At 32.1% G+C, this 12476-nt stretch overlaps 1 protein-coding gene across 1 annotated transcript; it reads left to right on the plus strand.

Moving 5' to 3' along the window:
• The first annotated feature begins 3491 nt into the window (after positions 1-3491).
• On the plus strand, positions 3492-7505 carry LOC134708266 (BTB/POZ domain-containing protein 3-like). Its single transcript, XM_063568682.1, has 3 exons — positions 3492-3599; positions 4527-4798; positions 5838-7505. Exons 2-3 carry the CDS (start codon positions 4533-4535, stop codon positions 6880-6882), a joined length of 1311 nt encoding a protein of 436 aa, XP_063424752.1. The 5' UTR covers positions 3492-3599; positions 4527-4532; the 3' UTR covers positions 6883-7505.
• The last annotated feature ends 4971 nt before the right edge of the window (positions 7506-12476 follow it).

Below are 12476 nucleotides of genomic sequence, written 5' to 3' on the forward strand. Positions count from 1 at the left end.
TAATTATTTATCAGGTCGGGAATGCTATCTAAAACACTTATTTCTCGTGCAAAAAGGGGTGTCAGACACATTTTTTTTTATCATACTGCTTTTATTACATTATAAATGTCTGTTTCCGTTCGATTCCGTTAAATACCAATTCCTCAGAGCAATTGGTACTTTGCGGAACGGAACGGAACGGAATCATAAATTAAAAAGTTTAAATCAGATTCAACTTGATCACTGTCTCTAATCATCGTCGGAACGGGCTGTTGCAGGCCTCTTTTTTAAAATATAATTACCGACGGAAGGAGAAAGACTTTTTGTCTAACCTGCCTTTGTGTTAAATTTTTTATTATTGATCAAGTCGAAAATGCTATCTAAAACACATACCACTCATGCAAAAAGAGGTGTCAGACATTTTTTTTTTATCATACTGCTTTAATTACATTAAAGATGTCTGTTTCCGTTCGATTCCGTTAAATACCAATTCCTCAGAGCAATTGGTACTTTGCGGAACGGAACGGAACGGAACAGAATAATAAATTTAAAAAGTTAAAATCAGAACCAATGTTTCTAATCATCGTCGGAAAGGACGACGTGAGGTCAGTCTAGATATCATAATGCATGACTTGCAAATGCGTTAATTTCATGATAATTTATCAGGACAATCCGACATATTCATCTACAGAATAGTTCCCGATGTTATACATTATTACACATTTCACCTGTGAAGATGAGATTAAGTATACATTTGTGTTATTTGTATATGGAAAACCGTAAAACACAGAAATTTTAAAGTTTGTTTTGTTTTAAAGATTTTTCGAAATTTTGATAAATGCCCCCTTTGGATACCTTAAATGAAATTCCGTTCCGTTCCGTTCCGTAAAGTACCAATAGCCGTATATTCTGCACAAAGTGTGTGCTTCGATTTTTGATCCGTCAAAAAACATGGCCGCCGTTACTTAAAATAGAACATAGGGGTCAAATGCAGTTTTTGGCTTATATCTCAAAAACGAAAGCATTTAGAGCAAATCTGACAGGGTAAAAATGTTCATTAGGTCAAGATCTATCAGCCCTGAAATTTTCAGATGAATCAAACAAACCATTGTTGGGTTGCTGCCACTTAATTGGTAAATTTAAGGAAATTTTACAGTTTTTGGTCATTATCTTGAATACTATTATAGATAAAGATAAACTGTAAAAAGCAAAAATTATCAGCAAAGTAAGATCTACAAATAAGTTGATATGACCAAAATTGTCAATTGACCCCTTAAGGGGTTATTGTCCTTTAATGACAATTTTTCACAATTTGTTCATCATATTTGCTAAGTTTAAAAAATCTTCTTATCTGAAACTACTGAATGGATTTGAATGAAACTTAGCATGATTGTTCCTTAGTATATCCTGCACAAAGTATGTGCTTCAATTTTTGATCCGTCAAAAAACATGGCTGCCGTTACTTAAAATAGAACATAGGGGTCAAATGCAGTTTTTGGCTTATATCTCAAAAACGAAAGCATTTAGAGCAAATCTGACATGGGGAAAAAATGCTTATTTGGTCAAGATCTATCAGCCCTGAAATTTTCAGATGAATCAAACAACCCATTGTTGGGTTGCTGCCACTTAATTGGTAATTTTAAGGACATTTTGCAGTTTTTGGTCATTATCTTGAATACTATTATAGATAAAGATAAACTGTAAACAGCAAAAATAATCAGCAAAGTAAGATCTACAAATAAGTTTTATATGACCAAAATTGTCAATTAACCCCTTAAGGGGTTATTGTCCTTTAATGACAATTTTTCACAATTTGTTCATCATATTTGCTAACTTTTAAAAATCTTCTCCTCGTAAACTACTCAACCAAATTCAACCAAACTTCAACTGAATGATCAGTAGGGTGTATAAAATAAAGTTTGTGCTTTATTTTTTATTTTGTCAAAAAACATGGCCGTCATGGATAAAAATAGAACACAGGGTAAGTTGCAGTTTTTGGCTTATATCTCAAAAACTCCAGCATTTAGAGCAAATAAACAAAAGATGTTAAAGTATTTATTAGGTCAAGGTCTACCTGTCCTGAATACAGATACAGATACAGATAAACTGTTTATAGCAAAAATGTTAAGCAAAGTAAGATCTACAAATAAGTCAATTTGACCTTTAAAGACTTTTTTCACAATTTGTTCATCATGTTGACTTTCTTTAAAAAATCTTCTCCTTTGAAACTGCTCTATCAATTTCAGCCAAACTTAGGCTAAATTAGTTTCAGAGTATCTAGTATAAATTTTATATTTCATTTCCTTGTATGTCAAGAAACATAGCTCCTATGGCTAAAATAGAACATAGGAGAAAATTATTTTTTTTGCTTTTGAAGAAAATAGGATGATTCAAAGAACATTTAAATAAATTGAAAAGCCAAAATAATCATTGATGAGAGATTTAACCAAAAAAATTCAGGTGAGCGATTCAGGCTCTTTAGAGCCTCTTGTTTCATAAAGTTTTATATAGAAATAAGTTGTGTCCACTTGTGTCCGCTTGTATCCCCGCATTTCTAGAAGTTTTATATTGAAATAGTACTGTGTTTATGTAGAAATAACGTTGTGTCCGCTTGTATCCCCCTATTTTATAAAGTTTTATATAGAAATAACGTTGTGTCCAGTTGTGTCCGCCTGTAGCCCCCCCCCCCCATATTCAGAAGTTTTATATAGAAATAGTACTGTGTCCAGCTGTGTCCACCTGTAGCCAGCAGTTTTTATAAAGTTTTATATAGAAATTACTTGTGTCCGCCTGTATCCCCCTATTTTATAAAGTTTATGTAGAAATAACGTTGTGGCCAGTTGAGTCCGCCTGTAGCCCCCCATATTCAGAAGTTTTATATAGAAAAAGTACTGTGTTCAGCTGTGTCCACCTGTAGCCAGCATTTTTATAAGTTTTATATAGAAATTACGTTGTGTCCACTTGTGTCCGCCTGTATTCCCCTATTTTATAAAGTTTTATGTAGAAATAACGTTGTGGCCAGTTGTGTCCGCCTGTAGCCCCCCTCCATATTCAGAAGTTTTATATAGAAATAGTACTGTGTCCAGCTGTGTCCACCTGTAGCCAGCAGTTTTTATAAGTTTTATATAGAAATAACGTTGTGTCTACTTGTGTCCGCCTGGATCCCCCTATTTTATAAAGTTTTATATAGAAATAACGTTGTGGCTAGTTGTGTCCACCTGGCTGTAGCCCCCATATTCAGAAGTTGTATATAGAAATAGTACTGTGGTCAGCTGTGTCCACCTGTAGCCAGCAGTTTTTATAAGTTGTATATAGAAATTGCGTTGTGTCCAGCTGTGTCCGTCTAAATCACATGGTTTATATAACACTGGGCTATTGATTGTTTATCTGTTTATGTAGTTATATACAAACTTGTACATGTATCCCCGGACACAAAATGCATGCTAACTAAATTTTGCACCGAAAATAGGACATATCTAAATTTTTCCAACACTTTCCACTCTCATTAGCTACAAAACGGCTAGCTTTTCCTAAAAGCTATTACTTGTTGATGATTAAGGTGTTAATCAACCTATTGAATCTTAAGAACACATTTTAACTACTTCTACTAACGACAAAGGGTAAGTCGTTCTTTTTTATTCAATTTAGGTTTTGCTAATTGTTATTATATATATATCACTGAGTGTTGTTTGTAAATCAGTCATTTGTGTATTATTGATTTGTGTCTTACAAAGCTATACATATAGATCGCAATATACACATGAAGAAATTTCAACATTTTATATAATGCAGAAGGTTTAAATGTCTGATTGGGTTATTGCAGTTTGATCGACTGAATATTGATCTTTGTTTGTTTTCAAGTGTACGTGACAACATTTTTTCGCGAAAAATTGATTTAAGATTTGAAAACCCCTTTGAACTTATAATAACAAGTTTCTTTACTATTTTTCTAGGCTATAATTATGTAGGCTAGCTATTTTTATTTTTATTTTTCATCAGTAAGGCTACGTCCAGGAAATAAAAAGTAACTATTATGAGGCAAGGTTCGATGAACAACTTTATAAAAATTATGGAATCCGTGATGTCACAAATATTCATATAAACATGGACGCTCATAAAGACATACCCAGCTGTGTTTTACCGTTGTTTATTCCACAAACAACACCTGAGACTGCTATAACACATGAGCTATAGTAGTTTTAGATTCTACCGTTCTGATCCTTTTGTTTTCTTGGTAATATCACTCAGCTGTATTCACAAATATATATAATATATATATATATATATGCATGTATAAAATGTCCTTCATCTTGAAATATAGAGGTTGCTGAGTATCGGGAAAACAAAATAAAATACAAGTTGAAAACAGGAGCGACAAACACATGTAGCAAAATTAACACGATCGCACTTTTTCTATTATATATACAGAAACGTAGTTAGTGACCTTCAATGTCTTAAAATACTTAACCGTAGAAGACGGACAGAACATTATCCAAGGATTAAATGCATGTAAAAAAATATCAGTACTCAGTATAAGTCTATTGCAGTTGAGGATGAATGGTGAAGCTGATATAATATGTATAAAGGACTGGCAAGATGGGAAGACCTTATCAGAATGTATGATATATATGTTAGAGAAAGAAATAATGTGTGATGTCACAGTGAGGGTAGGCGACGAAGAAAGACCAATAAAAGCACACAAGTACATGATGTCGAGTCGAAGTCCTGTATTTTATACGATGTTTGAAGGTTCAATGCCTGAAACAGGGGATATACTTATACCGGATATTGACTTAAAGACGTTTCGTGAAATATTAAAGTAAGTTTATTTTTATCAAATGTTTATACGGATAATAAGTAGCTCAAACAGAACTGAATTCAGCAGGTCTTTTGTTTAATCCACCATGTCCACGAGAGAGTTTGCATTTGCTAATTCTCCGTACAAGTACGCAGAATTTAAAAGAAAGACTAGCCTAATTTTTGACCGATTTGGTTCAAACAATTTCTATGGTGACGTTCTCTAGACCAATATGTGAAATCAAAGTCCTAAAACAAACGTTGAACAGCTGATACATTGCACAACCAAATAAAACTAAAGGTAAACTCAAACCCTCTAAAAAGAAACAGAGCTACGAGAGAGATACGTATACATTCTTTTTATTCAAAAAAAATCAGAAATTTAAAGGTCCCTTAAAGTGGAATGAAGGATGTACAGTATAAACAAAAATATGCCAGTGACAATCGGTAGCACATTTAAATGAGAAAAAAAGGAAAAGCTTGTCACGTGAAGCTTGTCTTGCTTCATTGAATATTACACAGGCACTTGTCTCAGAATTTTTTTTTCCTATATACCTTATTATAACATGTATATAGGGAAAAAAAAATCTGAGACAAGTGCCTGTGGAATATTAATAGAAAACAAACATTGTCTCAATCAACTGCTGCTTGTGGTAGAATTTTGCAAAAAATGTAAATAATCAGCAAAGGATAAAAGTCGGATGCGACCAATTTGCGCTTAACGAATTAAAATGAAGAGCGCTCATAACCCAAAATTAAAAAAATATTTACTCAAATACATCTAAAGTAATCTGTTTCTGGATTAGAAGATCCATACTATTTTGAAAATTCGAAGATTGTAAATAATTTATTCATAGATACGACATAATGTCAATGATAATCTTTGTCAACACAGAAGTGATGACTACTAGACTGGAAATAACCTCTTGGTGGAAACCTCTACCAGCAGTGGCATATACCCGTTTAGAAACCACACTCGCCCACACTACCCCCTCATTCTAAAAGCTAGCATATTGCAGATTTGATTTAACAAACATAAATGTCACGGCATTCTGTTTCAGGTACATATATACTGACCAGGTAAAGGTTTCGAATGACAACGTGAAAGAAATGCTTTATGCTTCGGATAAATACATGCTTTCAAAAGTGAAAAGGGAATGCGAGACTCTTCTCAAGAAATCTGCAGTGTCCGAACATGCTACTAAATCTCTACAGACAGCATGTGAATTTCATCTTGACGCTCTTAAAGAACAAAGTATGGAATACATAGAACAAAACACAAAGAAATGCCTTTTATCAGAACATGCTATATCACTGTCTCGAATCTGTGTAGAGGAGATTTTAAAGTCAGAGAAACTCAATTGCTCAGAAAATGACGTCTGTGCTTTCCTGTTAAAATGGGGAATCGGCCAGTGCGAGATTGCTAACTTAGAATTAACAGCCGAAAGTATACGAGAAACTGTTGGCGATTTGATATTTTTGATACGATTTCCAGTCGTTGATATGGAATTTTTCTCAAAAGAGATTGCTGAATCCGGGTTACTTACAGAAGCAGAAGTCATTGACGTATACCAGTCTCATTTTGGTGTCAAGAAAAAAACTTTCATCAGCGGTCCTCGAGAACCTGTATCAAAGAAAAAAATCTACACCGTTGGAAGACATTCTTCGATTTCCCACCCTTGGGGACGTGATGGTGTGCATGCATTAACCTTCAAACCCGATGTAGATATCTGGTTAAGAGGGGTCCATATATTCAATCCGGTGCCCAGTAATTCTGGCCACAACGAGTGCATTACTGTGTTTATATATGTATTGGATACTTATGATGATGAAGTGTTGTTGTATACTGCAGAGACTTGTTATGGTGAAGGCTATGGTTCTACAAGCAAGATAACTTTTCCTAAACCAGCTCGTATTCTAGCTGAAAGAGACTACACAATCAAAATGCACGGAATCATGGCTCTTTCATATTATGGATCAAATTGTAGAACTAAAGCTGTAGTGCCATCATGTGGGGTCACAATAACATTCGGAAATTCTCCGCATTGTACCAGTGGCACGAATGTACACCAAGGACAATTTGCGAGTTTAGTGTTTAGTTTATAAATTTAACATACATGTTTACCAATTACTTTGAAGAGGCAACGACATCCTCAACATAGACCGTCACTTCTCAAAAATGCAGCTACCATGCAAGAGAAGAAATACATCATATTTACATAATAAAACTTTGGTAAACATTGATGCCAGTATGACGTTGACTGTAAAATGTATCAATTCATGTACAAGATGCTGTCACAACGACAGCAAACCGGATTTATTAACATTTATTTGTGTCCTGCTAATATCACAAGAACCAAAACAGATGAACGGGGAAAAGTGAAAATCGTCAATATCAAATTTAACCTCCATTTTGTCATCAGTATCAACATATTAAAATTTGAAAAGCTTAGGTTGAATAGTTCATGAGTAAATGCATGGACACGGCTAGAAAAGCCATTTCTCAATCTTTCAAGAACCATAACTCCTGAACGGTAAAAGTCAAAATCGTCATTATTAAACTTGACCTCTATTTTGTTATCAGTAACAACATATCAAACCTATGTTTCAATGTTTAACACCACAGACTAACTTTCTGTTTATTTATAACATTATTTAGGACATTTTTTATATAAAAGCATATTGTCAGGATGGGAAAAGCTAAAAATAGCACAAACTCAAGTTTTGGGCTCTAAATTTGGAATATGTGACATTGTGCCCCCAAAAAGATTGAAATGTGGCTACTATTATCTCAAATGATCAGTTAAGACAAAAAAAACCAGTTGTTTTCTGATTTTGATGTTTCACCGCATTTTGCTTAAAGAAACAAAAAAGTTGATTAGAAATCTTTTATTTTGTTTAATCTAAATCCTTATTCAATTTGTAGTTAAAAACAGCCTATCTGAGCATTATGCGACTTATATTAAAAATTTCACAGCTCAATTTTAACTGACTGTAATGTATGACTTTGATAGAAAATATTTGAAAATTTCATTTTGGCCTACAGGAACATAAACTTTCAATATCAGATCAGTTTTTGCTGTTTTTTCCTTGTTTGTTCTACTTCTTTAAAGACTTTCCACAATTTTTGCAATGAATTTAGTAAAAAATCCAAGGTATTGAAGTGTCAAGGAATATTGACCCCCCTTTTTTTCATCTGGTGTCAGTAAAGTACTACAAATTGATCAAAAGTGCAGTCATGGTCAATTAACTGTGTTTATTTACATCAGTTTATAAAATTTAAGATATAAAAATTTCATTTGGAATAATAAATGGTACTTTTGTGAGTTTCTGCAGTGTTTACATTAGGCTATGCTACCAGCCAAGTACATAGTATGACGCAATGATACAAGGGGTAAAAATAAAATAATTTCATTAAATCTGCATGACAAAATTTGTTTGGGGGTAGTAACCAACCTATGTTTCAATGTTTAACACCACAGACTAACTTTCTGTTTATTTATAACATTATTTAGGACATTTTTTATATAAAAGCATATTATCAGGATGGGAAAAGCTAAAAATAGCACAAACTCAAGTTTTGGGCTCTAAATTTGGAATATGTGACATTTTGCCCCCAAAAAGATTGAAATGTGGCTACTATTATCTCAAATGATCAGTTAAGACAAAAAAAAACAGTTGTTTTCTGATTTTGATGTTTCACCGCATTTTGCTTAAAGAGACAAAAAAGTTGATTAGAAATCTTTTATTTTGTTTTATTCTAAATCCTTATTCAATTTGTAGTTAAAAACAGCCTATCTGAGCATTATGCAACTTATATTAAAAATTTCACAGCTCAATTTAAACTGACTGTAATGTATGACTTTGATAGAAAATATTTGAAAATTTCATTTTGGCCTACAGGAACATAAACTTTCAATATCAGATCAGTTTTTGCTGGGTTTTTTTTTTGTTTGTTCTACTTCTTTTAAGACGTTCCACAATTTTTGCAATGAATTTAGTAAAAAATCCAAGGTATTGAAGTGTCAAGGAATATTGACCCCCCTTTTTTTCATCTGGCGTCAGTAAAGTACTACAAATTGATCAAAAGTGCAGTCATGGTCAATTAACTGTGTTTATTTACATCAGTTTATAAAATTTAAGATATAAAAATTTCATTTGGAATAATAAATGGTACTTTTGTGAGTTTCTGCAGTGTTTACATTAGGCTATGCTACCAGCCAAGTACATAGTATGACGCAATGATACAAGGGGTAAAAATCAAATAATTTCATTAAATCTGCATGACAAAATTTGTTTGGGGGTAGTAACCAACCTATGTTTCAATGTTTAACACCACAGACTAACTTTCTGTTTATTTATAACATTATTTAGGACATTTTTTATATAAAAGCATATTATCAGGATGGGAAAAGCTAAAAATAGCACAAACTCAAGTTTTGGGCTCTAAATTTGGAATATGTGACATTTTGCCCCCAAAAAGATTGAAATGTGGCTACTATTATCTCAAATGATCAGTTAAGACAAAAAAAAACAGTTGTTTTCTGATTTTGATGTTTCACCGCATTTTGCTTAAAGAGACAAAAAAGTTGATTAGAAATCTTTTATTTTGTTTTATTCTAAATCCTTATTCAATTTGTAGTTAAAAACAGCCTATCTGAGCATTATGCGACTTATATTAACAATTTCACAGCTCAATTTAAACTGACTGTAATGTATGACTTTGATAGAAAATATTTGAAAATTTCATTTTGGCCTACAGGAACATAAACTTTCAATAGCAGATCAGTTTTTGCTGTTTTTTCCTTGTTTGTTCTACTTCTTTAAAGACTTTCCACAATTTTTGCAATGAATTTAGTAAAAAATCCAAGGTATTGAAGTGTCAAGGAATATTGACCCCCCTTTTTTTCATCTGGTGTCAGTAAAGTACTACAAATTGATCAAAAGTGCAGTCATGGTCAATTAACTGTGTTTATTTACATCAGTTTATAAAATTTAAGATATAAAAATTTCATTTGGAATAATAAATGGTACTTTTGTGAGTTTCTGCAGTGTTTACATTAGGCTATGCTACCAGCCAAGTACATAGTATGACGCAATGATACAAGGGGTAAAAATCAAATAATTTCATTAAATCTGCATGACAAAATTTGTTTGGGGGTAGTAACCAACCTATGTTTCAATGTTTAACACCACAGACTAACTTTCTGTTTATTTATAACATTATTTAGGACATTTTTTATATAAAAGCATATTGTCAGGATGGGAAAAGCTAAAAATAGCAAACTCAAGTTTTGGGCTCTAAATTTGGAATATGTGACATTTTGCCCCCAAAAAGATTGAAATGTGGCTACTATTATCTCAAATGATCAGTTAAGACAAAAAAAACAAGTTGTTTTCTGATTTTGATGTTTCACCGCATTTTGCTTAAAGAGACAAAAAAGTTGATTAGAAATCTTTTATTTTGTTTTATTCTAAATCCTTATTCAATTTGTAGTTAAAAACAGCCTATCTGAGCATTATGCGACTTATATTAAAAATTTCACAGCTCAATTTAAACTGACTGTAATGTATGACTTTGATAGAAAATATTTGAAAATTTCATTTTGGCCTACAGGAACATAACCTTTCAATATCAGATCAGTTTTTGCTGGTTTTTTTTTTTGTTTGTTCTACTTCTTTTAAGACTTTCCACAATTTTTGCAATGAATTTAGTAAAAAATCCAAGGTATTGAAGTGTCAAGGAATATTGACCCCCCTTTTTTTCATCTGGTGTCAGTAAAGTACTACAAATTGATCAAAAGTGCAGTCATGGTCAATTAACTGTGTTTATTTACATCAGTTTATAAAATTTAAGATATAAAAATTTCATTTGGAATAATAAATGGTACTTTTGTGAGTTTCTGCAGTGTTTACATTAGGCTATGCTACCAGCCAAGTACATAGTATGACGCAATGATACAAGGGGTAAAAATCAAATAATTTCATTAAATCTGCATGACAAAATTTGTTTGGGGGTAGTAACCAACCTATGTTTCAATGTTTAACACCACAGACTAACTTTCTGTTTATTTATAACATTATTTAGGACATTTTTTATATAAAAGCATATTGTCAGGATGGGAAAAGCTAAAAATAGCACAAACTCAAGTTTTGGGCTCTAAATTTGGAATATGTGACATTTTGCCCCCAAAAAGATTGAAATGTGGCTACTATTATCTCAAATGATCAGTTAAGACAAAAAAAAACCAGTTGTTTTCTGATTTTGATGTTTCACCGCATTTTGCTTAAAGAGACAAAAAAGTTGATTAGAAATCTTTTATTTTGTTTTAATCTAAATCCTTATTCAATTTGTAGTTAAAAGCAGCCTATCTGAGCATTATGCGACTTATATTAAAAATTTCACAGCTCAATTTAAACTGACTGTAATGTATGACCTTGATAGAAAATATTTGAAAATTTCATTTTGGCCTACAGGAACATAAACTTTCAATATCAGATCAGTTTTTGCTGTTTTTACCTTGTTTGTTCTACTTCTTTAAAGACTTTCCACAATTTTTGCAATGAATTTAGTAAAAAATCCAAGGTATTGAAGTGTCAAGGAATATTGACCCCCCTTTTTTTCATCTGTTGTCAGTAAAGTACTACAAATTGATCAAAAGTGCAGTCATGGTCAATTAACTGTGTTTATTTACATCAGTTTATAAAATTTAAGATATAAAAATTTCATTTGGAATAATAAATGGTACTTTTGTGAGTTTCTGCAGTGTTTACATTAGGCTATGCTACCAGCCAAGTACATAGTATGACGCAATGATACAAGGGGTAAAAATCAAATAATTTCATTAAATCTGCATGACAAAATTTGTTTGGGGGTAGTAACCAACCTATGTTTCAATGTTTAACACCACAGACTAACTTTCTGTTTATTTATAACATTATTTAGGACATTTTTTATATAAAAGCATATTGTCAGGATGGGAAAAGCTAAAAATAGCAAACTCAAGTTTTGGGCTCTAAATTTGGAATATGTGACATTTTGCCCCCAAAAAGATTGAAATGTGGCTACTATTATCTCAAATGATCAGTTAATACAAAAAAAACAAGTTGTTTTCTGATTTTGATGTTTCACCGCATTTTGCTTAAAGAGACAAAAAAGTTGATTAGAAATCTTTTATTTTGTTTTATTCTAAATCCTTATTCAATTTGTAGTTAAAAACAGCCTATCTGAGCATTATGCGACTTATATTAAAAATTTCACAGCTCAATTTAAACTGACTGTAATGTATGACTTTGATAGAAAATATTTGAAAATTTCATTTTGGCCTACAGGAACATAAACTTTCAATATCAGATCAGTTTTTGCTGTTTTTTCCTTGTTTGTTCTACTTCTTTAAAGACTTTCCACAATTTTTGCAATGAATTTAGTAAAAAATCCAAGGTATTGAAGTGTCAAGGAATATTGACCCCCCTTTTTTTCATCTGGTGTCAGTAAAGTACTACAAATTGATCAAAAGTGCAGTCATGGTCAATTAACTGTGTTTATTTACATCAGTTTATAAAATTTAAGATATAAAAATTTCATTTGGAATAATAAATGGTACTTTTGTGAGTTTCTGCAGTGTTTACATTAGGCTATGCTACCAGCCAAGTACATAGTATGACGCAATGATACAAGGGGTAAAAATCAAATAATTTCA

Source organism: Mytilus trossulus, chromosome 1 (assembly GCF_036588685.1).
Source record: "Mytilus trossulus isolate FHL-02 chromosome 1, PNRI_Mtr1.1.1.hap1, whole genome shotgun sequence".
Taxonomy (NCBI): domain Eukaryota; kingdom Metazoa; phylum Mollusca; class Bivalvia; order Mytilida; family Mytilidae; genus Mytilus; species Mytilus trossulus.

What these genes read in the sequence shown, in the direction of transcription:
- LOC134708266 (XM_063568682.1), top strand. Translation starts at nt 4,533, where the DNA reads ATGAATGGTGAAGCTGATATAATATGTATAAAGGACTGGCAAGATGGG. An exon ending in ACGTTTCGTGAAATATTAAA is followed by an intron (nt 4,799 to 5,837) that starts GTAAGTTTATTT and finishes ATTCTGTTTCAG; the next exon opens with GTACATATATACTGACCAGG.